Here is a 25789-nt window from a genome sequence, read left to right as displayed (position 1 = left end):
ACTTGCTGTCTCTCGATTTCCTCTTCTCTGTATCACATCTGTTTGCAGGGGCTGCAGGAGGGATCTAGGGCAGCTCTTCTGGCTGCGCTGCCCTGCAAAATGCTTTAGGCTCCTRCAATGGAGGACGGGAGCATGAGGAGGAAAGAAGGGATGGCAGGAGAGAGGCTTTGTAGGGACCTGGGGCAACTATTAGATGCAGTGAAAGCTGGACAGGGAGAAAGCGGAGAGGAAGAAACAAAGGTTTTATTCAGAGGGGAGAAGGACCACAGGGTTCGGTAAAGGAGAAGGGAACAAGAAGGGAAGACAAAGGCACTTGGGGGAGTAAGGTCCAACTTCTGAGGTGGCCRGATTATAAAGTGAGGGTTTGGTGTGGGAGCTGGCTTCGTGGCGAGCAGCCTGCTAAGGGGGCTMCGGAGCAGCAGGTCTCTCCTGCATCCCCTCCTTGGACCACCCKGATTTACAATTTCTGGGCTGGGCTGGGAGGGAAAATTGGTGAAGCGGAGGAAGGAGGAGCAGCAGCTCTGCGCTTTTCTTGCCAGCAGATCTTCAGCCGTCAGGGCTGGATTAAGCTTGGCTCTTGTGTTAGGGGCTTTTAAAAAAAATAATAATAAAAAAATGACTGTTTGGCCTAGCGGAGCTTGACGTTCCTCTCGGGCACGCGAATGGCGCGTACGGCTGCGTTTCACCAAACCGGCCAGGCAGCACGTGTGCTCGAGCACAGCAAGCGATGATGTAACGGAGGGAGATGTGATCCCGTGCATCGAGGGTGAGAMCTGGAACTGCTTTTTAGATGTGTAGCAAGCATGTTTGGTTCAGRTTTGTATCAGGGTCTTGCTAGATAGGTAGCTTCATCTTAAAGGTATAATATTCTGTGTACGTACCACTGGCAAAGAAATATGGATCCTAAGTATAGTTACATATCATGACATGTTCATAATTATGCCTACATATCAGTTTAATTCTAGGTCTGCCTTTGTCAGCTAAACCAAGTAAATTAATTTTAGTATAGCAAAATTTGAATGAATTGCACATATCTATAAAATAATATCACTGTGTCTATTTGCATCTTAGGTTCATTTTAAATGTTTTTATCAAGTAATGAATTCACATGAGCTTTTCTGCTGTATTATCTTCATTCTGAGCAGTGGGTCTGTACAGTGAACAGCGTCTGCTCTTGCATACTCCTTCTCTTGCTCTCTCTGTAGTTAACAGAACCTTTGGGGCTTTGAATAATAGGATATTTTACTGTTTGGTCTCGTGTCTTTGACTGAGGACAATATCTCGGTATGGTCTTAAGGATGTGGTATGAGAATGAATTAGACTTTGGTTGCATGCAGCTTAACTTTACTCCCTGCCTCCACCCCCACCAATTTTCTCTTCAGATTCTTTCCTCTCATTTGGCTATATAATTTGATGCCTACCTTTGAGCGTCCTTGGCTGCTTGTAAAATATTTAAGCAACGCGTAAGTAGTCGTGCTTTCTTGCATCAATGCCTAAATAAGTTGTTGTTGTTCAGTTCCCCTGCATGACTAGTTCAGGTTTTAATTTTTTACTGCTGTAATAACAGAGGAGCGCGGGAAGGCGGAGCGACCCCACGCTACCTCCTGCGCGGTACTAGCAGCGGAGGCAGCTGGCACAGACGCTGCAGCGCAGGGATGCACAGCGCTGTCAGCCCGGGTGGGCAATGGTCTCGGCRCACCTACCTGGCCAAATCGGACCCAAGTCAGATTAAGTCAGTAAATTGACTCTATCAAGAAAACCCTTCCAGAATGAAATTCGAGGCTTCGATGGGGAAGATGCAGAATTGGAGCTGTGTGGCCGGCTGCTTGGTCGCGTTTTTGAGAGCCACCGGGGATGTGCTGCAGAGAACCAGCGAAGGTGTGAGGGAAGGAAAACCRTTAAGGAGATTCAGTGAGTGTCATCTCAACGTAGTGTCAAAATGGAAATGTCAGGCCGCCACTGGCTGGGTAGCAAGGTGTTAACATGAGAAGATACAATTCTTAACGTGGTCCTGGGGCAGCATAYGGGCTCTGATGCCTAATTCCACCAGTGAAGAGCCGTTCTGTCACGATGATAATCCAGGTGACGCTAAAGCCAGAAGCCTACCACTTCGGTTGTGCTTAATTTTAAAAAGGAGAATCAATTTAAAATGAGAAAGCTTGGAAAAATTGCTAAGAAGGGCAGCTACAGGAATAAAATCTTTGCACGTGGCATAGAGACTTTCGAAACGACCCTATCAGAGGCACTGAGCAAATGCGTTATCAGCTGCTTAAGTCTTGCAAAAGAACAAAAATAACGTATTTTGCTGTGCAGTGTTAGATGGAAGAAAGGTATCCTTCAGAAAGCTGAAGCTGAGTTTCGGGGGTGAAAATAGGCAAGTTAAATGCAAGAAAGAGGAGGCGCCAACCCAGGAAACCCAAAACAAGCTCAAAGGGCAGAAAAAAAAAAAAACTAGCAACAAATACTTGCTAGACTAGGTGAGGAGAAGGTAGTCTGACACAGTCTGCAGGCTGCATAGATGAACAAGGCATAAATAGATCTTTCAAAAAAGGGCTTTTTTTCTCCCTTTTTTTTCTCATGTGCCAAATTGATGGCACAAGAAGGAGCTTTTCTTTCTGTAGGGGAACAAGTGGGTCTGCCTCAAATGAAAGTAATGATAGAGCAGGTTGTAAGAACACACTGACAAAAGCAGCAGTGCCAAAGCACTGGGACCAGAAGGTATTCCCTAGGGGATTCAGGGTGAAATCGCTGAATTACTGTCTTTGCTGGGTAACCTCCTTTTAACTTCCTTAACTCCGTGAGACTGGCAGGTGGTTATTACGGCATCAAGTATTTACGGAGCAAATTAACTGAAACYCTTCTCAAGCACAGAATTAATGTTCACCTGGATAAACAGAATATRTTGGGAAAAAGTTGACGTGAGTTTTAAAAAGCAGAACTGGGCATCATTTCCCACTCTGTTGGAGTTTCTTTGGGCAAGCCATCGCACGTGCGCATGGGCCACCAAGCTGATGTACTTGCTTCCAAACTGGAGCACCAGTTCGAAAGTGGGAAGAGTTTTTTTCAAGCTGTAGGTAAGTTTTTCAGGTTGTAGTTAAGTAGCGAGAAGCTGCAAGGTGCTGTGAATGCTGGAAGCTTATCTCAAAAAGGAACTGGGCACATTAATGGAGGATAAATCTGTGGTGGCTTTGGGAGATAACACCTCCCTGCCCCACGATGTGCTAGAYGCTGTGAAAGGAGTCTGGCCATCATGTACTTGCACTCTTTTTTTTATATTTTTTCCTAGGTATCTGGTATTAACTGCTAGAGATGGATTATAGAGCTAAATGAACCAAATACTCTCATTCTCTTACGATGGACAGCAATTCAAAGCATGAATATTCCTGTAATTTTCCTTTTTAAGCTSTAAATTAAGTCATCTGAGGTGGTGGAGAAGATTTTTGATGTAAAGGGWAACAGTGATTTGGAACGTTTTCTGGTTTAGTATGGCCCCACAGCTATATGTTATGTTTCAAATATTATTGTAATCAAATCTAAGTGTAAGTAAAGGATGGAGGTAATTTCTCAGCCAAACTGTAGAAAACAGGAAAATGTACTCTATGAGGAAGAATAGCCTAATTTTGGAAGTGGTTATGTTACATTTATTTCTTCTGTGGGAATGATCTGTAGTTYAAATGTCTTTTTCTTCTGTGATCAAAGGTGAATTAAGCTGTGTTAAATGACTGCAAAGGTTTCGACAGCGTGACTGTGTCCAACACAATATTACATATTCAAAACAGGAAGCGAAACCCCCTTGTTGCGGGCAGTATGGTTGCGTGGGCTTTGCAGGACCTGGTGGGATGTCCATAGAATCTTCTCAGATTCCAAAGATTGTTAACAAATTGATTTTTTCTTTTTACTCCCTCGTCTTTCAATCCTCTTCTGTAAATTATTTCATACAAAAAAAAAAAAAAGGAAACGTGTTTGCTTCAGTCTTTCTCTCATGAAAGTTCATCTTGCGATCTGAGCACTGTGCAGGTTGAGCAGGRTTACCTGCCATTTGATGCAAGTGATGGAACTCTTTGCTTCTTTCTGTAGATTAAATATTCTTTACAGCATATCCAGGGTTTTTTTTTGATAGTTTGTCTCTTTTGTATGTGTGTGTGTCAGTGCRATATTTGGGTGTCTGGATTGCTGAGAACAACAACTGTGGGGTRGTAGGAGATTAAATAGGGTTAATACTACTCAGCACTCACATTTTGTTGCRTTCTCCTCTCATCTGTTTTAAATTTAACATTTAATGAAATAAAACTGTTGGGAAAAGGGAAGGAAGCTTTCCACTTCAGCACTAGCTAGTCCTGTTTCTGCTGCTTGGGAAGTTTCTTTTGTTTTTTAAGCAGAACTTATGGAGGCTTAACATTTTGATGATGGGATTTAATCTTGGAGTGCTAGGTCTTCATTCACCCTATTTTTGGGGTGTGTTTTAAAGGAAAACTGACTGAAAGATTAATGTCTGAAAAGTGCTCCTTTTCACAGCAAGGTAAAGTAGAAAGCTGAGCTGAGCAGCACTGACTTCCTCTCTCTTCTTTCATCCTCTCTTCTTAAACTCAACCATGAACCACTCGCGAAGAATTTCTACTAAAAGATGTGATTTTCAAAAGACTTCAGAAGATGCTGCAAAGGATGCAAAGGAGCATTTGAGATGGGAAACGACTCGGAGAATGCTGCCGCTACAACACAGCTTTGAGAAGTCAAAAACAATAGCGCAGGTTTGGGTGGAGAGATGAAAGTAGCCTTTCTTCTGACTGCTGTTCCTATACGTTAATTAAATAACTTGCTTCTCCTCAAAGCTGTCTCCCTTAGGGGAAAAAGATTTTTTTGGCAGCCTGTGTTGGAAATAAACTTTATCAGCAGAGAATGAGAGTGTGTTCTCCYCCCGCCAGGATCTTTAATAGGAACAACTTTCTTCCTCGAGGCTTGCCAGAGCCTTGTAGGCAACAGCTGCTCAACACATTCGCGMCGGGGCTCTCCGACTCGTATAGTGCAAAACTAAAGCATTTGGGTTGACCAAGGCAAGGCTCAGTTTGCTGTCTGTCGTCTCTGGTAGTGACAAGTTTGATAACAAATTGCTGTTTTGTTTGCTATAAATGACAGCAGATAGTCTTATTGTAAATAAGCAAAGTGGAAATGGAGATGAAATTCTTCCTGAGTACACAAATTTGGACTAGTTGCTATTGAACGCTTTGCACAAAAATCTGTATCGCCTTTTTCTGTATTTATTTAAAATTGTTCGTACCTCATTCAGGTACTTGTTGCTGTAAGCCCCTCAAAGCGATGTTATTCTCTCATTCAGCAGTTATTTAGGAGAGCATATTTGCGTGGAAGGAGAATCAACACAGTCGCGTTTAATAATTTGACAGTGTAATAATTTGAGTAAGATGAGTTATAATTTGATTCAATTAAAATTCTCTCCTAGAAGACACATTCCTTTCTGAGAGAAGTCCCCTCTTGGTCCAGTGTAACTGGTGTGGCCCGCTGGGACRTTTTCTGCGCTGTCTGGAGTGGAAAGGAGGGGTATAAACGATGCAGACGTGCTGTTTTGAGGGGTGCAAGAGGGTGCAATAAGTTTCCAGTAACGCTTAGTGATTCTCGTGGATCCCACGGGAGAAAACGCCTCTGCTCCTCGGTGGCAGGTCATTCCTCATTTCTCCCAAGAGCAGTTTCAGAAGCAATACTAGGCAGGACGTTGATCRTAGTGAGTTCCTACAGTTTAAAGAAGACACTTTTAAATAAATTTCTCTCATAGTTGTTGATACTAACTCCCCTTTTCCTTTCTCCCCCCGTTCCTCCCCTGCCCGCCTTGCGCGCGCTCCCGCTTGCTGCTCCTGTCAGCCGGCGGCTCCCTGCCTCCTTTGCCTTCGCCTCTCTTCTCGGGACGGAGGCGCTCGGCTCCAAAGCCGACCGCGCTTTCCGCGAGCCGTGGGAGAGGCTGATCCCAGCACTCGCGCGTCCTGCCCTGCTCGAAAAACACTGATGAAAGATTATTTTGTTTTTTCAGTAAATCTGTAGTCACCTATGGGCCTTTTGTGCTTACAGATATCATTTAAAAAAGCTTTGATACTCTCAGACAACAAAATAGGGAGCCCGTTGTCACACAGCGGGCTTCTGCGAAGCAGTGCTGGGTTACCTGAAGAACTAACTTAGCCCATACTTTCCCCATTTTAATTCTGATGAATTAATCTTTAATTTTTGCATAAAAATCCTAATTGCAAACAATGGGTACGTTAGTACCACGGCAAAAGTAATCGTGTGGCCTGTAATTTTCTCTTTTTACAGCTCTTACCTTGGTATAACATAGAGTCATTTGGGATCGCTGGAGGCATCGAAGGCCACGTCTCTGAGAGCCGGTTTGGGTGTAGTCCAGCTCCCTTGACACTGGCCGTTACTTGTTCCAGGAGCTCCGTGGATCAATAGCACTGCAGCACTTAAAACATTTTAGTACCAGAGAGACTTCGATAAAGTCTGCTCTCTGCAGCATTACGTAGTCATTGGGCCGCTTCCAGCACGTGAATCAGCCTCTGGCGTGGCAGCTCTTCGTTATTAACTAAAATCGGGGAATATATGATGGGCAAAGCGCCCGCTTGGGCTCTCTTTAAATGCGAGTTTCTGAAGGCTGCGTTTCCAGCTGATACCCTGACTTTTCACATCCTAATTTGGGCAGTTTTGTGTGTGTGTGTGTGTGTATATATATATATATGTGTGTGTGTGTGTGTGTGTGTGTGTGTGTGTATAAAAATATTGGGATTGCTATCCTTCTGTACATAATTTAAGTGATAATACTGTGTTTGCATATATAAATGCAGAGTTCAGCTTCTGTTCAGCTAGAGCAATTGTATGAGATTCATATGCAGTAAAAAACAGAGCAATTCACTAACTTTCATCATTTGTAGCCATGATAAAATGTTTTTACACTTTTAAAGGTACAGATTTCATTATTTCATCCTTTTCTGGCAGAGGAAAATTCAAAACATAGTCAAAATTCAGCAGTTTGGTGCATAAGGAAGGGAGGGGATAAAACTGGGGGGAAAAATAGTTGTAGGAGTATGAGCTAAACTCTTTGGCAGGCTGCTGCGAAGGACCTGAGAGCGTGGTAGCAAGTCAGGAGAACGAGGCACATGGCCAGTTTGCATCTGTATTTATAGTGAAGCATGCAAGTCTGTGTAATAGAGGTCTGCAGTGATTTGTGCGTGCTTATATGCACGTGTGCACTTTTTTCATGCTTGTAAGGGACTGAGACAAGGAGGGGGTCCCAGATCCCGGGTTATTGCTGGTCAAGGCACGGTTTATGCTACAGAAAAGCAGTGTTTCCTCCAGCTTCTACCTCGTTCAAATTGTGCTGCTATATATTTGTATATGTGTGTACCCACACAACAGTGTAGGTACATTTGTTGTAGTCAAAACTGTAGAACTGATTGAGATCTACTGAAAATAGTGCCTGGAACACCTTCTTCAGTCAGGTCCTAAGGTGGTAATAACCTTTGGTTGGCTGGTTTGTGTGAAACATGCTTTTTGAGGTTCAAGCTGAATTTAATAGATTAAGCCTTTTGCTAATCCATGATAATTCCCTTTTATCACTGCCTTTTAATCTAAAGAAAATCTATTTTTAGTTAAATACTCATCTATAAACTAGGTGACAAAGAAATGGTAACACAGCAGATGCAACACAGGAGCGTCTCCCTTCTCCACTGGTTGAAGAGCACATGAGTGCTCAGGAGGTCTTTGTACCTTGGATTTTCTTGCCTGATGAAGATCCACATATGGATCATGCTAGTGGAAGGAGAAGCCAAAGGCAATCCTGAAATGAAGATGGCAGAATTTTTCCTTTTTAAAAGGGCTGTTTCTATCAAAAATAATTTTTCCATAACAAAGTTGCATACAATCTTTTTAATCTAGTTTATAGCAGCAGGCTCATATCTTTTTTTTTTCAAGACTAGGCTTCAGCAGTCGGTGCCCCTATTGTACTTAGAGTGTCCTTGTAAGAGATTCAGCATGAAAACTGAGAAGAAAATAATTTATTTCTTTGCCCTCACTGGAAGATAGACCACCTGTTGCCCCAAGTTTCATAAATGAGCCATCTAATTAAATGTTCTGAATGCCTTCCCTGGTAATTGTTTTGCATTATGCTTTTAATTCCAATCCTAGAATTGCTACTGCTGTCCTCACTCAGGAAAAGTTCCTGTCAAAGTCAAATGAGAATTTTATTTGCACTAGAAGAAGGACCTTCAGCCTCTGCTCTACTCTCTTGGATACCAGTGAGATTCAGTCTGAGTAAGAATTGGAGGAGCTAGCCCCCAAAATGTGCACTATTTGTTTTAAGTAACCTCTCTAGCTATTTAAATTTAACATCCTATGTTAATAGTACCAAGTCAGTGCCTATTTGAAGACAATGTTTTATGTTTGACTTCTGGAGAAGAAAGGACACAGAAAAGACCTGCAGAACATACCTACGGTACAGGCTGCTGCTTCAGTTCCTCAGCTGTAGTTAAGGGACATATAATTCAGCCTTGCTGATGCAAGTAATGGCTTTTTTTGACTTTAAGGATAGTCATTGCAATAAGTAGATTTTTTTCAACTAAATGCACATTTTGCTGTTCCAGAAAGAGATCATTAGTAAACAGCGACCACTTGGTGGGTCATGTTTTTATAGCTGGATGTTGCAAACATCTGTTCTTTAAGCTACAGCTTCCAGAGTCATAAGAAATATACTAGTGTGGCAGAAATACTGTTCCCCGCTCTGAAAATCGTAACAGGAGAGGCTATTTTGATGCTTACAGTTTTGTGCTGTTTAATGCCTACAGTCTGTCGTAGAGCGAGACTTACAGAAATGAGAGACCTAATGGACAGCAGCAAGTGTAGAATACTTTAAAGATTTTTTTCTTGCTTCTGTTAACTTCTATAGTATGTGGCAAATGCTTGTCCTGTGGCGCTGATCATAAGATTTCACCATGCTTTTGGAAAGCTGATCACGACATACACAAACTTCTGTGCACGAGAAGTCACTTTTATTAGTGGGTTGATATTATCCTTCAATGTTTGGCTAAAAAATGGTGAAACAGACTTCTGAATTTAGGGCATTTCCATTTGTTATTTACTCCAGTAGAGTATTAATACCTGAACATGAATCTGTCGGGATAATGTTCATTTGGAAGGGAGACAGGATTTTACGTGAAAATCCTCCTTTCATGTAATCGGGTGACATATGAGTAAGGAGGGCTTTTTGTCTGTTTAAGGTTTAGGAGTAGCTAAAATGAAAGAACTTCCTGCTTTGTGGCTTTTTCCTGATGTGCCATTATGCTGAGGAGATTATCTTGATGAGAGTCTTTTAAAATAAACCGTTGTTTTTGAGCCATGTTGATTTAGAGTATCTTGTCTAGTGATAACGTAGGCTTTCAAAACTTAGGTCGTACTTTTTAGGGAATAAAATAAAGTCAATGCTGTCAACTGGCATGTATGACTAAACGTGCAGTGCAAGAAGCACTGCTCGTGTTGATGATAATCTAAAGTTTTCCACTGTCCTCAAAATGAAAATTGATGGACGAGTGTGTCGAATTCCTGAGCTGATCACTTCTGCTGTCCTAGGCCAGTTATTTGGAGAAGGCAGGAATTAATCAAGTGGATATTGGGAGATGCGGTTTGGTTTGTCATCGAGGAGCTAAGATCCAGAATAGGGGCATCAGTAAAGCCCCTGCTGAAATGGGAGATTGCTGTGTTCAAACAGAGTATGTTCAGTCTGGTCTGTTGGGTTGTGAGACAAAGACCACAGGGGTTGAGGTTCTGCAGAAGCAAAGATGAATGTTTAGCTATTTATTTATTACCTAGGGACTATTAAGAAAAGAACAAGAAAAGTCTTTGATCAACTGTAGCTTAAAACATGTTCTTAAACTGAATAACTACAGCATCATCTTGCTCTTGGTTTTAAGCTTTTTCCTTCTTTTGTCATTTGGAGTAAACCCCCCAAGTGGGCAGGTTCTGGATCTTCAGAAGACTTGGTTCTCATTTCTCAAATGGTCAAAAAAAAATCATAGTCAATATCCTCATCCCTTTCCTTGCTTTTATAATTTTTTCCTTCCTGTTTGGGTTATTAACTCAGTTTTTAGTGCAAAAAAAAGCTGTAGACTCTCCCATTGCAGTCTTTAACATCTCTTAAGCTGAGACCTGTGCAAGTTCTCTATTGCATCAGATGATTTATGGTTCTAGTGTTAACCAGCAATGATTAAGAAACAAAAGATGAGCTCTTTCTAATTTAGAGATTATAAAAACAACTCTTACTGTGACCATGGTGAAACAATTGAGAAAGCATAGTTGTTAGAACTGCAACTGTGAAAGACATAATAATAAATGGTCCGTGCAGAATTATTATTCTAAACTATTTTCATGCGACAGTAATAACTTTAATATTTACACATTTTCATTGTATGAGTACCTGGCATGTGGTCATTGTTATTCATAATTCTGTTGCCGGCGCTGGCCAGTTTGCAGGCTGATAGATTTATGCACGTGTGTGTTTGTACTTTAACAACGTTAAGCATCAGGTTACACCAGCCTGTCTCTATCGCACATTCCCATTCCTGCCCTGGCTCACGTTACACGGGGCGGTGAAGAAGCTAGAGGTGAATGTGCTTTAGGTATACGTAATATTCATCTAACGTTTTCTTGTGCATGATAACAGAGTACCTTCTTTCTTATCAGATTGGGTCTCCTGGGTCAGATGGTGAGAGTAATTTTGTAGTAGAGAGAGCATTTTGGTAGAGAGTGTGGCATTTAATTCCTTGCATGTATGTGCTCTCGTGGGGATTTTCTTTTGGAAATAGCATAGCATAATCTTAATCTGCCTTTTTCCCCTCTCCTTTTTTAAAAATACCTGTGATCACTCCTGCATCAGCTCAGCCAGTGAGAGTAAACTGCCTTGTCCTCCTCATCCTGAAACCGGCTGATTTTTCTCCAGCCAAGGCACACCACGTTGGCGGTGTGCACTCTCCCTAGCAGCACGAGATTTATTGCTGCCTCTGAGGTCCTAACGTGACCTGTTGAGCTTTTATTGCAGGAGATACCTGAGAACCAACATTCCTGCTGTCCGTAGCCTTGGATCCCAAGTTTATTTTGCAGGACATATATAAATAGAAATTATGTAAATCAAAGCTGTTATGTTAAAAATCAGCGAAGCATGAAACACGCTGACCCACAATACGGTATTTAGAGAGGCTTTTCAAATTAGTCTTTTGCTTTAATGGGCATAGGGGTTCCTTTGAAATGTAATACGAGAATTTCTGCAAATACTAATGTGTTCCTTACTTCTGTTTCTTTGGTCTGACGAGAATATTTGTTAAAAAAGACTTACTAACGTAAGTTTTATAAATTATTATTTTATTATAAACAAATGTTGCACAGAACCTGGAGTCTTTCAGAATTGCAACTGCTCTAATATGCAGCAAAATCACATTTCTCTAGCCCTAGTAGTCAATACTGTTTTGTTACAGCTAGAATTTTATCTTTCCCCTGCTTTGTAATTTAATTCACTTGAATTTTTTCTGAGTTTGCAAGGATAAAAGTGAAGTGCTGCCTTTTGTCTTAGGCAGCATTCATTTTAGTCTGATCATTTGTACTGAATGCCAGATTTCTTTGCTCAGCCATACAGAATGCATTCAGTTTTGAAGCTGAAATTTTGTGTTCAAAGAGAACAATTACCGAACACGAAATTTCTGCGTTGCTTTTAGTTACTCAGAGTTAAGCGTCTCGAGCCTCAGCGGGCTCCACTTACTCACGATCTCAGCCTTTCTGTAGCTGCTGATGGCCTGTAGTTGCCAGGCTCATTTGCTTCCTATTAAAACAAACAAACAAACAAACAAACAAAAAAAAACCAAAAAAACTCTTCCATAAAGTGGGAAGAGAAAAAAGGAAGTGTTCGAGTATCGAGAACTGTGCCTCAATCCTTGCACGCTTTAAGACCGTAGAGTCGGTTGAAGGTTTTAACAAGCGCCATCTCCTCCGTAAAGAATGCAGATAACTTTTTTCTTTTTCGTGGTGGGGGGAATCGGTAACCTGATATGAGCCTGACAGTGTCGTTTAGTTAAGTGCTTCCATCTGTTGCCTGCTATTTCCCTTACTCATGACCTCTCTTTCTCTCTCCCCCCACCTCTCCTTCTCCTTAGCCCCTTTGAGGAAAGCAAAGTTTGTTGAGAGCCCTCGAATCCCCGAGTCGGAGCTCGGCTCCCCGACGCTCTCGGCAGCGCCGAAGCTGGACGTCGATGCGTACGGCGCCGGTAAGCCCGCGAGCCCGCGGAGGGGGAGAGGCGATTCCAGCTCCGCGAGGCGTGCAGCGCCTCCGTTCCAACGCTGGTTGGCGGGACCTTCCCCAGCCGCGTTTTATTGCCTTGGGAACTTGAACAAGTAGCTGTTTCTAATTGATACGTTTTTAGTTTCATCGCTTACAATTTTGTGCGGGCTCCAGAGTAACCTCGTGGCCGCTCTCCCCAAAGAATAACTCTGAAGATGTAGAAAGTTGATTTTAAGTAGATAAAAGCGATCCAATAGGCATCATCTTTCAAATTTGATTTTAAATGATGGTCTTCAGAGATGCTGGAAGAAAAACACAGTTCAGAAATATCATTAAGTCGACTAATATGAAACAACATGATCTTTTATTCCTGCAGCTAAGAATATATATATATTTAAATGTGTGTGTGTGTATATATATATATATATATATATATATTTTAACTAGGCTGCAGTTTATGTATCCTGTAGTAATTGCTCTTAAAAGCATGCGTCTTGCTGGAGACCTCTGGAGAACACGGGTTGAAGCATAAATAGAAGTGGGTCGTGTCTCTCCCCGGCTTAACCCTCTATTTGTCCAACTCCTCGGTCAGGCAGTTGCATAAATATCTTCAGGCTCAGACAGCCCTCATGCAGATGTGTGAATTCCATTAAATCTTTATATAGCTGCATCTCGCCGAGAAGTCGCTATCGTTTCCCTGATTCTTCCGAACTCGGCGAAGTTGCCTGGCAACGCGGGGAAGGCTGGGAAGCTGTGCCRGAGGTGTTACACTCGGAGCAGGCTGCGACCGGAGCTTGCTTAAGGGAGCAGGAAACGTGGCTTTGAAATTTTGGCCAGATTCTGCCCTTTCCTCCTCTGGCTCTCACTTGTTTCTAAACCAAAGGGACCCTCGATCCGCGCTGGCCTTTGTTGGGACGAAAGGCTGCCGAACGCTTTCAAAGAGCACGTGCACGTACAAAACCTTGCTCTTCAAACTGTAGCTGAGGCAGGAACGGTCTTGCTGATAAATGATTCTCTGAAATCAGGGTATCATTTATTGCTGTGGGTGGTGAGCTTAAAGAATATTTGCAACTGGAGGAACTGAACGTTGTCCAAATCCTGAGCTGGCTTTCCGTAGCGTATTGTGTTTGAAAGAGGGGGATGTCTCAGGAAAGACAGTCCCTGTGCTTGGGAACGCCTCCTTTGGGGCCACGGTTGCAGCGCTCGTTCTTTACCAGTGATCGTGAATTACAATTAAAAATTTTGCTGTTGCAGCTTTTTCTTCTTTTTGCTGTAGAGCTTCTACTGYGGCGTTCATAATCGTTAATAATTATAAAGTTGTTATGATGGCGTTCAGAGAATTATGCTTGGATGGTAAATACACCTTAAAAAGAATAAATTCCGCATCGGTGGACGCCGCGTGTGCGTGCGGCAGGCGTGCTSACGCGTGCGCTGCCCCTCGCCCCCGGCCACGCTCGCCACCCTCTTGGGAAGGGGCAGGAGCGTTCCTCGAGGTCTCCAAAGCCCCCGGCTGGAAGCGCAGCTTTGCCAATGCAATCTGCTCTTTTTGATCTCCTCTTGGGGAGAGCAGATCCAAAAGCGGGGTTTCCTAATGCGATATCGTTAGGAAGAGGAGAGGTGTCACACTGCATGCTAGGGAACGGTGCGGACTTAGAGCAAAGGCAGCAGTCAGGGATTGCAGGAGGTCTGGTTAAGGTCTGCGTGGCGGGGAAGCTGCTGGGAAGCCTCAGTCCCTGTTGTATCCGTGCACGTTTGGGGTCTGGGAACTCGTCAAGCAGGAAAACCTGGGTTTGTCGGTGTCTGGAGTATGCCAATTCCGAAGAGCCAGAGCGGATCTGTGCTAGCTGCAGCTAGGCTTGCTGCTTGCGGAGCATTAGAGGAGCCTGGTGGGGAGGAATTTTTGAAGGAGTTTTTTTTTTTCCTTTTGATTTTTGAAACTGAAGCTCTTCAGAAAGAGAAGAAAGTTTGTGTGATGCAGTTTCCTTGTTGCAGTGCCCCAGTCCCTCCCGTCTGTCTCGCCCACGCTCGGAGCTGCAGGGAGGCACTTGCACGCGAGCAGCACCCCGGGGCTGTTTGACTTACCCTGTGTGATAGAAACGCGTTATGCTTTCTCCAGCTGCATTCCTCGTTCTCGCTGTGAAAGCAGCAGTAACGTGAGGGCTGGAGGTTTTGCTGCGTTAGAAGAGTGGGCTCTGGTGGGAACTCAGGAGGTGAGACCCTAGGAAGGAGGAGGTGGCTGGGGAAGGATCCTGGAGTAAAGAAGAAAGGAAAAGACAAGGACATGGACAACTTGGGAGGGACGAAAGACATTGGGTCCAGTCCTAGCGTCCGGCTCAGGATGGGGATGYTGGGGAAGAGCAGCTGGTCCTGTTCTGGGCTACAGCCTACGGCAGTGCCAGTAACCACAATGTTTTCCAGGGAACTGCAGCTCCTTTCCTCGATRCCAGACTTATTTTAGCCCTCCTCCAAAATGCTTGTCCCCTGTGAAGACTATTAATACACAACGCGTTAAATCCAGAGCGTCGCTGGGAGCAAAGTTGGACGCACGATGATATAGATTGAAAGAAGGCAAAAGAAGACGGAAGATGCGCTACAGCCTGGCGATGGAGTGCAGGTGGAGCAGTTTGTAAAGCGCTCCCTGGCAAGTAATGCAATTAACTGCACACTTAAAGGCAGTTTAAAACACTAAGTAGCAACGAGGAGAGAACATTATCTACTCTGCGTATAGAAATGATTATTTCCATTGGTGATGCCTCGAGGAGAAAATTTTGCTCACTGCAAAAATGTTTATTTTAAGGCTTCAGGCAAATTTCCGCACATTCTGGGAGGTGGTTTCCTGAGCAACTGTTGTTCCCGCTTTGGCCTGTCTTGCTTGTGCTGGGAATTATTTCTTTTGACATGTTGCAGGACAAATCAGCATACAAGGTGATACATTCTCAATCTTTTTAATCAGAAGAAGGAAAAAAGCGTAAGAAAGTGGTTAGTATCTTTTGAAGGAAGCTGGAGTAGGAAGGACATAGCAAAGATGCAAGCTGGTTAATAAAAGAATATATATATTAGGAGCTATATTCTTCCTTATGCCAAAGAAAGCAATTAAATGCTTTGAGGTGAATTTAATCTATTTTAAGTAAGAGCAGAGAATGGCCCACATTTTYTAGTTGTGGCACTGTTTATGGAGTGAAGAGTATCCTGGTCACTTTGTTCTCCTTGGTTGTTTGTCACAAGGGCATTTTTCTTTAAATTGGTTTTTCTTTTGAACATGGGGTCTAAACCATGCCTGTGGGGTTTTTGTTTTGTTTTGTTTATAAAAGCTCAGGAAATCTATTGGAAACAGCCTGAGATGGATGGTGCTTTCAGGTAATTGCCTTTTGTGTTAGATCAGTGTGGGCAGTCGCGTTTTCTGTGATTTATTGCCTTGCCATTAGCTTTCAAAGGCAAAGTATGTTATAACATTATCTTTTAATTTGATTAGACTCTTCTTCAGAAATTTTGGGACACAAATCTTACGTGTCTGGTCAGTGGACGTTTGTTCGATCTCCATTAAGCTGCCAGGCATCTGTTTTGATTCATAATTGAGTTAAATAGCAYAGCGGTCCCAGGAACGGCGAAAGGTAACGTACCCTCACAGCGTTGCCTATCCTGTTGCTCCGTCTCCCCTCGCTTTGCTCCAGGAAGCGTCGAGGCTGACGTTTGCTTGCCRCTGCTTCTTTCTTTGTATTGTGTAAAACTACTGATTTTCGTTTTGCACAAACCAGGCGCTTTTTCTTCTTCAACAAACACAGCAAGACGTTTCTCGAGTGTTAGGAAAAGCCCTTTAACAAGCAGTATAATGCACATGGAAGGTGTGGAATGGATTTATGCTCTTGTTTTTCATGGTGAAAATCAAAGCAATAGGGCCAAAAATTAACCCCCCAGCRAACCCCGGGCAGCATTGTGTCCCGATCGGCCCCTCGTCCGTGCCTCTGTCTCGTTAGACAGTGATGGACTGGGAGGAAGGCAAGAGAATAATCAAACAAGCCGTGGCCCCACAAATAGTTTTACTGGTGAATCTTCCCCGTGTCCCATCGTTTCCGAAGCCGCTGACCTGGAGAGAATGGGAAATCATTGTGGTCCAGCCTGACCGCAGAGGAGAGTCCTGGCAATTCGGTCGGTCGGTTGCTATGGAGCCAATTGACTTTTCTCATGCTCCTCTTCACTGGCTGGTGCTGTTTGCTGCTCTGGTCTTTAGAGGTGGAAACAACTTTGTAAAGAATTCCAGCATTGATAGTCCAAAACTAAAACAAAAGAAAAGAAAAAAGAAAAAAACTAAAAAAAAAAAACTGAAAAAAACCCTATGTCATCTGGTCTGAATTTCTGCTKCTATTAAAGGTGGTAGAAATACTTAAAGCATTTTTAGCATTTTGTACGTGTTCCTGTGTTTGGGATTAGCCATTATATACATTGGGTTTGCCATTCTGTAGAGATTATAGGCTTTGCTGCACCTTGAAAGTTGCAGCTTGGAGAGATGTGGGTGACTTAACAAGTTAGGCTTTGTTGAACCTTCAGGTCAAACGGGAGAGGTTCAAGAAGMGAACTGGAAATAAGATGAATCTCATAAACTATTGCTATATGTTTTAATTGTTAAATAAATTTAGATAATGTGGTATTCTTCAAGCCTTCTRATATCTACTAGAATTCAACCTCCTCTTACAGCCTAGGTTTCGGCTTCATGGACGRTTCTTCATGTAAACAGATTTTGGATCACTCAGAGGCTTTTTTCTTTCCATTTTTTTTAATGTTGCAGCTACTGCCAAAGCACATTAACTAGAAGGCCCTTGAAGTGYGGTTCACACAGCAGATATTTTAGCTACAGACTTTTCTGCAACTTCACACCTTTTGCTGCCACTCTTGATGGATCTTGGAGAGCATAGCAACTTGTTCTGCCTTGTCAAACAGGAGTGCTTGCTCTCAGTTTGTCTATTGGGAAACAGTAACTTTTTTGTGCTGATATTTTGGCTTATTGAATATCTGTAGCTTTCTGTCTTGCCAGTAAGTAAATACATACACAAGCAACCAGCCCTGTTGATTTGGAAACTCTCAGTGATGGGCGTCTCTCTTTTTCAGGTCTTAGCCACAAGGATCAGTATAAAGCTTCCTTGTTTTCCCATCTAAGCACACGTGACTGGCCACATTAGACTTTTCCTTGTGTGTGTGGAGCATGAGAGACCTTCCACATGCTGCTTCTTTTCATTGCTGACGAGCAGAATTGGAGGAAGCCAGAATTTCCATTAAACAAATGGCTCCCTGCAGAGGAGTTGCCTTTGCTAGGATATTCTTTTTTAAAACAAGGGTAGCCTGATCCAGTGCTCCCAAATATCACAACTCTAGCAGTATGGCTACAAAAACATGAAGCAAGGTGCTTTCAAGTTGTCAGGATTAGACAGGAATTGGTTCCAAGGAGGCTGGTGTGTAGGGCGCATCTTCCTTGCTGGTGTGGATCACCTTCGGTTTTGTTCCTGGGTTGTATTCGCAGGACCACTGCACAACTTAGCTGTTTTGGGGAGCGGAACATCCTGCTCTCTCTGCCAGCAAAATTCCAGGGCAGTTCAKTGGTTAGGTAAGTTCAGAGATTGCTCCACTGGGCCCTGTAGATAAAACTATTGCAGGTCTTGTGCGCTCTGCCTGACTCAGACCTCCAAAGCAGTCCCACCAGTCCTTGCACTCTCAAATACTCTCTTACCACCTTGTGGGCAGGTAGCTGCATTTTACTCCATCTTAAACTTCTTTGTTGGCCTAGAAGTATGYACTTGTAAAACAGAATTGCCTGTTATGTATGGGACAAAGGCATGAGTAGTAGTGAAAGGTGAGTCACCCTATCTTTCACCAAAGTCATTAGACCTTCTAATCAAAGAGAACTTACTCAGAATTTCAGTCTGAATCAACTTCAGCTCTGGAGGTTGTTTTAGCTCTAACATAATGTATTTTGCCAGGGTACAAAATATCCTGTCTCAAACCAAGGAATTGTGCATCTTGAAAAGTTGTTCTTGTGAATGGAGAAGTGTTTTCACCATTAGGCAACAAATCTGTCTCCATGCTTGCCTTGTGTTTAACTACTTTTGGAATATTTATTACAGCTGGTCATCAAAGGCATCTGTTTTCCATCTTATCCTACTGAAATCTTAGGCCATTCCTCCCGATTCTTACTTTAGGATCTCATTTTRTAGCTGTCCTAACTGGTAAATGCCCCTCTTGATCTTTTAGCAGAGGGCTGTTCACTTGTTGATGGAAACAGTTGTTTGTTAGTGGGTTCATAGAGTGTCACAGGAGCAACTAGTCTACATTCTCGTAATTTTATAATTACAAATGAAAGTATAAATTCTAGCCAAACTAAATCACTGTTCCTCTGATTTTCTTTCATGGGCACAATCTGCATAGGGAAAAAACACTTCAATGCTTCCAGTTTTAAGAAGGTATTACAGGTCATACTAGATTTAGGAAGTCATCTCAGCTTTTGGTAACCTCCTGGTAATTCTGTTTCCACTCAACATCTGTCAAACTGAATTAAATGTGCTTTGACACATGTTCTGTGTAAGCTACAATGACAGCATCTGAAGGTCTTGGCAGTGGCAGCATTGACCTGTCTTTATAACATTTCTATTCTAGTTACCTTCAGGGCTCCTGCTTGGAATTCGGCTGATGTCTTTATACAGACCTGATCTTTCATCTTAATTTCTTGAGCTAATGATCTTTATGAGATTTTTAGGCTATGTTTAGCTTGAAGATAGTCTTCACCTTACCCTTCTGCCTGTCATAAGTGGAAATATCGGGATACTAAATGAGGTAAAAAGAAAGGAAATAATGGTAGCTGCGGTTCTTAGCCATGGTTTTGTCTATTTGTCACTATTTATCACTTTTTTTTTTTTTTTCCCCCTAGCTCAGATATTTACTCCCAGATAACTTACAGGCTAAAGGAAGTGGAGAGGAGTGTTCCCCCCCCACCGCCCCAGATGGATGTCTTCAGACAGTATTATTTTATTTCACATTTTTAATGAAGCAAAAAGTCAATATTCATTTTACCAGCTCTAAAGATAGGAGGGGTGATGCATCTGTGGAAACCTGCTCAGTTCTTTTATAAGCTTGGTTCCCAGGCCTTAGTACTTACATGAGTCCAACAGGTGCTTTTTTTTTTYCGTCTTTTCTACCCAAAAACTATTGGGCTTCAGTGATGCTATGGAGAGCTGCTCGTAAGTGAAAATATGCAGCGCTCTCAAAGCCGCACCATTACTTCTGCTCTCCTACCAGTTGCCGTGACTTCGTATCGTTCTCCCGGACTGCAGAACAAGTATTCTTTATTCCTTTCCAGTGTGGATGTTATTCCCCTTGGTGCAATTGCTTTTGATCCTCAGTATTCTTCCCTTTCTATCTGTCCTTTTCTCTTGGTCAGCGCAGCTGCGCTTTTGCGTGGAAGAAAGGAGAACAGTTTGCTCAAGCTGCAGCACCGCAGCCTGCAGGTAYCTTGTCTRCATTATTCAGCAGAGGTTCTGACATTTGATGTCACTGATTATTTGGCTCCTACTCGTTTGAAAAATAATTACTCTGAAAGCAAACGTGGAAATTTTGGCCTGCTGCCAGATTGCAAGTGCAATTTATTTGTAGCCTTGCTGGAAAACATTGATTATACTACCATATCTTCAGATTCCTCCAGTGGGTCTGTAATTTATTGCAGGGTCCAGTTTCCAAATTGTTCTCTTTAGTCTGAAACTGGGATCAGCCTTCCTCACAGAATCCTCGACTGTCTTCTCTCAGTCTCTTCCCTGCTGTCTCCTCTGTATGTTCCTGTAGGGAGTCCCTGTCACTTGAGGGAGCATTTCCCACTGCACTTGGTAGCATCTGAAGCAGTTCTCTCTAGTGCTGCCCTGCATTATTAACTCGCATCACGTTCGGTCTGGAGAAGTCTGTCGTGGACCTTGTTGTTACCGGGCTCTCAGCTGCGTGCTCTTCTCTTCTTGGCATCTGTTTTGTTTTCCTGACAAGAGGAGATGTGACGATGGGTGAGGTTACCTGCATGGCCATCACCTGCCATCACCTGCGTGTTCCTCTGTTTGGGAACTTCAGCGTGGTTGTACTGCCTCCCAAACCATACAGGGGAAATTGCAGCTCGTGTGCCATAGAAGTTACCTACGATGAGGGCGATGTGGTTGAACTGGTTATGAGTGGTCTAAGGTTTTCATTAACATGACTTGCACTTTAAATGAAGCCAAAGTATTAAATGAAGCCAAAGTATTCACGGACAGCAGGGTCTTTCCTCCCTAATCACTGGTGGGATGCCAGTTAGCAACAGCCCCAGGTGTACGTTTTGTTGGAAAATAATACCAAAAAGCTGGGAAATTCTGTTGCGTCGGTGATTGGTGTTAAAACTGCCTAGAATGGTTTTACAAAAGCCTGCATGAGTACTGGGAACAACGGAGTCRCTGTGTCTTAGCCCATTACTGGATTAAGGTAGAACATTTCAACTTTGTAGCACATGAAGAGCATGCCCGGTCCTGTTGCTTGTGGTAGTGTGAACGTACYGTGTCTCAGGTTTGCAGGGTTGTTTTTGTATATGAATGAATTTTTCACATAGATTTAGGCAGCTCCGTGTTTGTTGATGTGATGGAGTCCTCTGGATGACAGCTGGCATCTTGCACGTCGTCGCCTTTGAGAGCCCTAGTGTGTCGCCTTTGCTTGTTGATGCGTTTGATTTACTCTTAATTTTTAATTTACTCTTAATAAAATTTATTACAGAAATATGCTAATATATCTGATGCARTAAAGACCAAAGGCCTTCATACTGTCGTTGCCTCATCTTACACTTACAAAACCATAACCTCCCATTTTACAGTGCTTATGTAGCTACAGTAAAGTGTTGTGCTTTGCCTTACTAAACTTCTGTCTTGTTATAGGCGAGTTGAGTTTGGCACTGATACACCTTGGCAAAGCTGAGAAGAAAGGGTATTTGCAAAATCCTCTTCTGCATTTTGTTTATTCTCCTCTAAAAGCTCAAGTGTGGAAATTCTGGCTGAGGCTGCATGGGGTGCAATAGAAAGGCTTGTCCAGAGCCTCTTCCGCTGCGTAGGACCAGCTGAGGGCTGAAGTGAGTGTGGTCTTTGCAGAGGAAAATGTAAATTGTTTCCGTGTAATAGTTTCATGCAACGACCTGAACTGGAAGCAGAGCTGATTGCCCTTGATTTCTGAGAGTCTCCTGCACCTTCTGGTGAGCCAGCTAACACAGCGGAGGAGGCTTCCTCGCGGGCAGCCTGCCCGCCTGGACGGGTGGTCCCGATCTGCAAGCACCTTCTCTGCGGGGGGCTGCACGTTGGGCAAAATTCCTGTTAGAGCTGGAGCCATCCCAAAAATTCTAGGAGGAATTTTTCCGAGCTTTTGCTAAAGCTGTACTGCCATCCAGTTGACTCCGTGTGTGCTGTTAGTTTATTTACATTTCATCATAAAAGTAAAACTTCTTACTGAAGCTGCCTGATCGCTGCGATTCGTCGGGTGGTGCTTCTCCTCTTCTGCCTAGCTCTTAGCGGTAGTCATACCTAACATGTTTGCGAGATTTATATCAGATTTATGATGTGAAAACCTGTAAGAAGGAATGAGAGAGGGTTCGCAGAACAATTGTTGAAATTCAAAAAGCTYGTTTGTGTGGATTATTAGAGATGTGCCTGCTATAGCACAATGAAGATCCAAACTGTCATTTAAACGCGTTGCTCAGATTTTAGCAAATAGATTATGTTTGAAGGGAGGGTTTGCGCTTTTTCTTTTTGTAAGACTCAATCAAAAAAAAAAAAAACTTGCATCAAAAGGAGTTCAAGATGTCCTCAGACCTGTCTAGAATAAAAGTTCAGTTCAAAGAGCTGTAAAATAAATACCACACAAGTACTCTACTCAAGAGTGATGGCCTTTCGTCAGGCTGGGTTTGATAATGGTTGATAAATGCTCGGAGATGGGAGAATTGACCCGTGTTTATGATCAGTGTGATGTTTTGAAAGTAATATGCCAAACCTGTGAAGTAAGGAGTAGTTAGATCAGTGGTGGACTTGCTGCCTCCATCACTTCGTCCTTGGTATTTTAAAGAGCTCAGGAACCTTTTCAGGGGTCTAAATATAATCCAGCTTTTAGAAAATGTTCCGCATACTCAGGCTCACACTGTGGATAATTATAGCCTTTTTTTTCATTTATTTATGTTCAGGGAGCAGTGCATCGAGTGTCCTTTCATTTCTCCCATTCCCTTTGCTTTGGGACTTAAATGGGAGCTGAAAATCTAGGAAAGATCAGTTCCAAAATGGGAATTCAAAGAGTATTTTAGATCTAGACCATGAAGTGTGCTCAACCAGATCTTCCGTTTGCGCTGAAATTCCATTTGCCTCCTATCTCTGGCTCGCAACGGTCGATGCTAAAAGCAGCTGCCTCTCTGCCGGGCCGCCTGAAGGAGAGGTGAAGGCCGTGGTGAGCAGCGAAGCAGGTTTCGCACGTTGGGGCTACAGGGAATTGCCTGTGTTTGARCTTCTTAGCGCTGACGCCTGCGGAAGTCGTGGGAGAGCCCGACGCCAGGGTTGGGAATTCGCAGCGAGCACCGCTGCAGTGAGCAAGGAAGGCAGTTTGTTAGGGAGATGGGGGCAGAAGGCACTTTGCTATCAGTAAACCAGACTTCACTTGCCCCGTATAACATCTTGGTGGGACTGTTTTCCATTGCTGGCACAGAAATGTTAGGCAACAGAAGAGCAGCAATGCAGAATCGTCGATGCAACGCGCCTGAAGTCTCATTAGTCTCTTATTGATTCAGATTTTTAAACGCTTTTCTGGACATAAGACTAATAAAACCTTTTCCATTAATTCTGAGATTACAGGGATTTGCAATAGAGGCGAGTGTTTTCCAGTCCAGCTCAGATGTATGCAGACTGATATAAAGCGGATGTACCTAGTTACAGGATAGATTTAGGTCACAAGAAGAGAGAGGAAGGTCTTTAGACAAAATCATAGTTATGTAATTCAAAATTATAAGCGGCATCCATTTATTTCTGGCCTTTTGTAGGTGCTCACTCATTGTATACAATTATTGATTTCTTTTTTCTTTAATTCAAGAACTTTTGATTTTTAAGACAAATCCATTTTGTAGTCAGGCAGGTTCTGCGATGGGTATCACCAAATGCACCGTTACTCAAGTCACCGAGATGGACACTTATTGTAAGAGATTTCAAGATTTCAAATGTAGTTTAAATTACATTGGGAGCCTAGTTTTGGAAGTGGAAATGTATTCGGTCAAAAGAAATGAATATTTTCTGGCGTAAAGATGCATTGTTCTTTTTTCCTTGGAGGAAAGGGGGAAAGTTGCTGTATTTTAAAGTGATAATATTTGAAAACATTGCATAATTTGAATACCTTCTTGGAAAGGATCAGAAACGTAGGTAAGAGCTGAAATGCTTCTGAAGGGGCGGAATCGAGTAACCTCCAGGGTGAACTGCAGAGCACTTCTGAAGCATTGAAAATGGGCTGAACCTTGCAAGGGGAAGGAGGATTAGAGGTATTAAATTCCTTGACAAGCAAAGGTTGTTATGCTTTTAATTTGCATTTTTGCAGTTGAGCAAGAGTTTCTGTTAACACCTTAAAGGGATGGCAAAAATAGCTGGGGAGCATAGAGATGGTATGCAGCCTYGGGTTCGGATATAACTCTGGACGCTAAATTAAAACAGTAAACRCGTGCCTTAGGTACCTCCGGTATTTTGGAGGCTTCTAAGGCGCTGAGTGTTTGACTTGATGATTTATTACCAACTGCTTAAGCGCAACTTTTGATGGTCATTCTTACATTACTAAACCGCTGCAGTGCTTTCTGCCAACTTTCTCCCAAATGCAGAGCTGCTCTCTCCTCTGCTCCATCCTCCACCACCTTTTCTGCTCTTCTTTCCCTCCGTCTGCCGTGGCTCCGGCAAGACCTTCCTGCTCAGCCGCTATTCGATCTGCTCCTGCGCCCCGATCAGTCGAGCGATCTTTTAACCCGGCACCTCGATCGCCACCCAAAAAGGCTTTTCTGCCACAGAGATTTCTGACCCTCCCGCCGCCAGCAGCGCGGCCTCTCGGAGCTGAGCGACCTTCCAGCTCGCCAGACCCCTGATCTCATTAACCTTCGATCCGATGTCCATCTGCCCCTCTTGTGGCATCTATTTCAGTATAATTCAATCCAGAAGGTTTTTTTCTCTCTTTCTTATTCATTTATTTATTTATTTTTMATYGTATGCTCCTCGTGGGCTTGAGATGATGAGGGTTCCATTTCGTATTTGTGTTTTTGTGCTTCTGGCGTTTTGTCATCCCGTTTCAGAGCTTTTAAGTCACGTTTGCATTGGATTTTCAGACTCCTTTCCGTTTACCCTGAGGAGTGGGCTTTCCCTGGTAGTGCAGCAGCGACCRTTTGGTGCATGCATATAAAGTGGCTAGTGCTGGTTTTGGATTTTTTCCCCCCCGTGGCTTTAGTGCTAGGAAATTGGAAGTTACTGCGACACTTTAATTCTCTTCTGTTCTGCCTTTGACTCACTCTGTGCATTCAGCAATGTTCAGGCTGCAGATTTCTGATTTATGGTTTTCAGTGTTCTTCAAACCCRGTAGATAAAATGCCAGATAGCCTAAGCATGCATAGCATTTTAATCTAAAAGGACAGCCTGTTTCACATCTGTCTAAAAGCTGTTATTTATTTCCGTCATAAAATGCTGCACAGTTACCTGTCCCTTCTGAAGATTAAGGATTAGCAGAAAGAAATACCCATTAGTGTAGCTTTCGTGGTACCCTGGCAAAAATTGGATTGTGTTTTTCATGGRCTTTTTTGAGTATTCTCACTCTTACGATTTTTGAAGATACATATCTGGAAAACTTGCTACAAAAGACTGAGTGTCTCATTTTCAAGTTCATTTGTTCTTGCAGTGCAAAGTAAGACCGTTTACTTGCATTTTTATTAGCCCCCCCCCTCCCCCCCCAAAAAAGATCATTTGGCTGCTTTCCTTTTAAGCAGACTCCATCTTTTGAGACACTGATGCTTCTTGGAGCTGAGAGTGTTCGTGGCTTTTTATTATTTATACCATTAGACATAAGAACTTCACTGCAATCTACTTGCACTCTTCTGGCTGTAGCTGTGATTAAAGTCCTTGGACTAGTGCAAACACCTAGTAAATCTCTGTGTTTTGACTCAGACTTCAGTTCCCGAAAAGCTCTCCAAGTTTGGAGCCCTTCTGTTTTGAAATTAAAGTCAACAAATTCCAAGTGGGTAAAAGTTGATCTGCTAAATCCATTGCTGCAAAGGGAAATAAGTTTTAGTAAKTTTTGGAGAAGGCGTTTATCTTACGGGGATTAGGAAGGGCAGGGGTATGTGCCAGGACAGCGTAATCGGAAATAATTTCTTTTCCAACTAAAGCTGAACAGAGCTGAGATAGTTCAGTTGGCGCTCCATGGGGGCGTCCCGTCAGTGCCGCG

The 25789-nt window shown here is 43.0% G+C and overlaps 1 protein-coding gene across 3 annotated transcripts in view; it reads left to right on the top strand.

The window, feature by feature from the left end:
• Positions 1–25789, top strand: part of TANC2 (tetratricopeptide repeat, ankyrin repeat and coiled-coil containing 2) — a 238284-nt gene that overhangs the window by 110152 nt on the left and 102343 nt on the right. For all 3 annotated transcript variants that reach the window (XM_085309950.1, XM_085309949.1, XM_085309948.1), the window contains exon 6: positions 12189–12299. In XM_085309950.1, the coding sequence (XP_085166076.1) occupies positions 12189–12299 (111 nt within the window). The remainder of the gene's footprint in view (positions 1–12188; positions 12300–25789) is intronic.

This window comes from Rhea americana, unplaced genomic scaffold (genome assembly GCF_003343005.1).
Source record: "Rhea americana isolate MKP2758 unplaced genomic scaffold, rheAme1 scaffold_308, whole genome shotgun sequence".
NCBI classification, from domain to species: domain Eukaryota; kingdom Metazoa; phylum Chordata; class Aves; order Rheiformes; family Rheidae; genus Rhea; species Rhea americana.
This window is presented reverse-complemented; position numbering and strand designations above follow the sequence as displayed.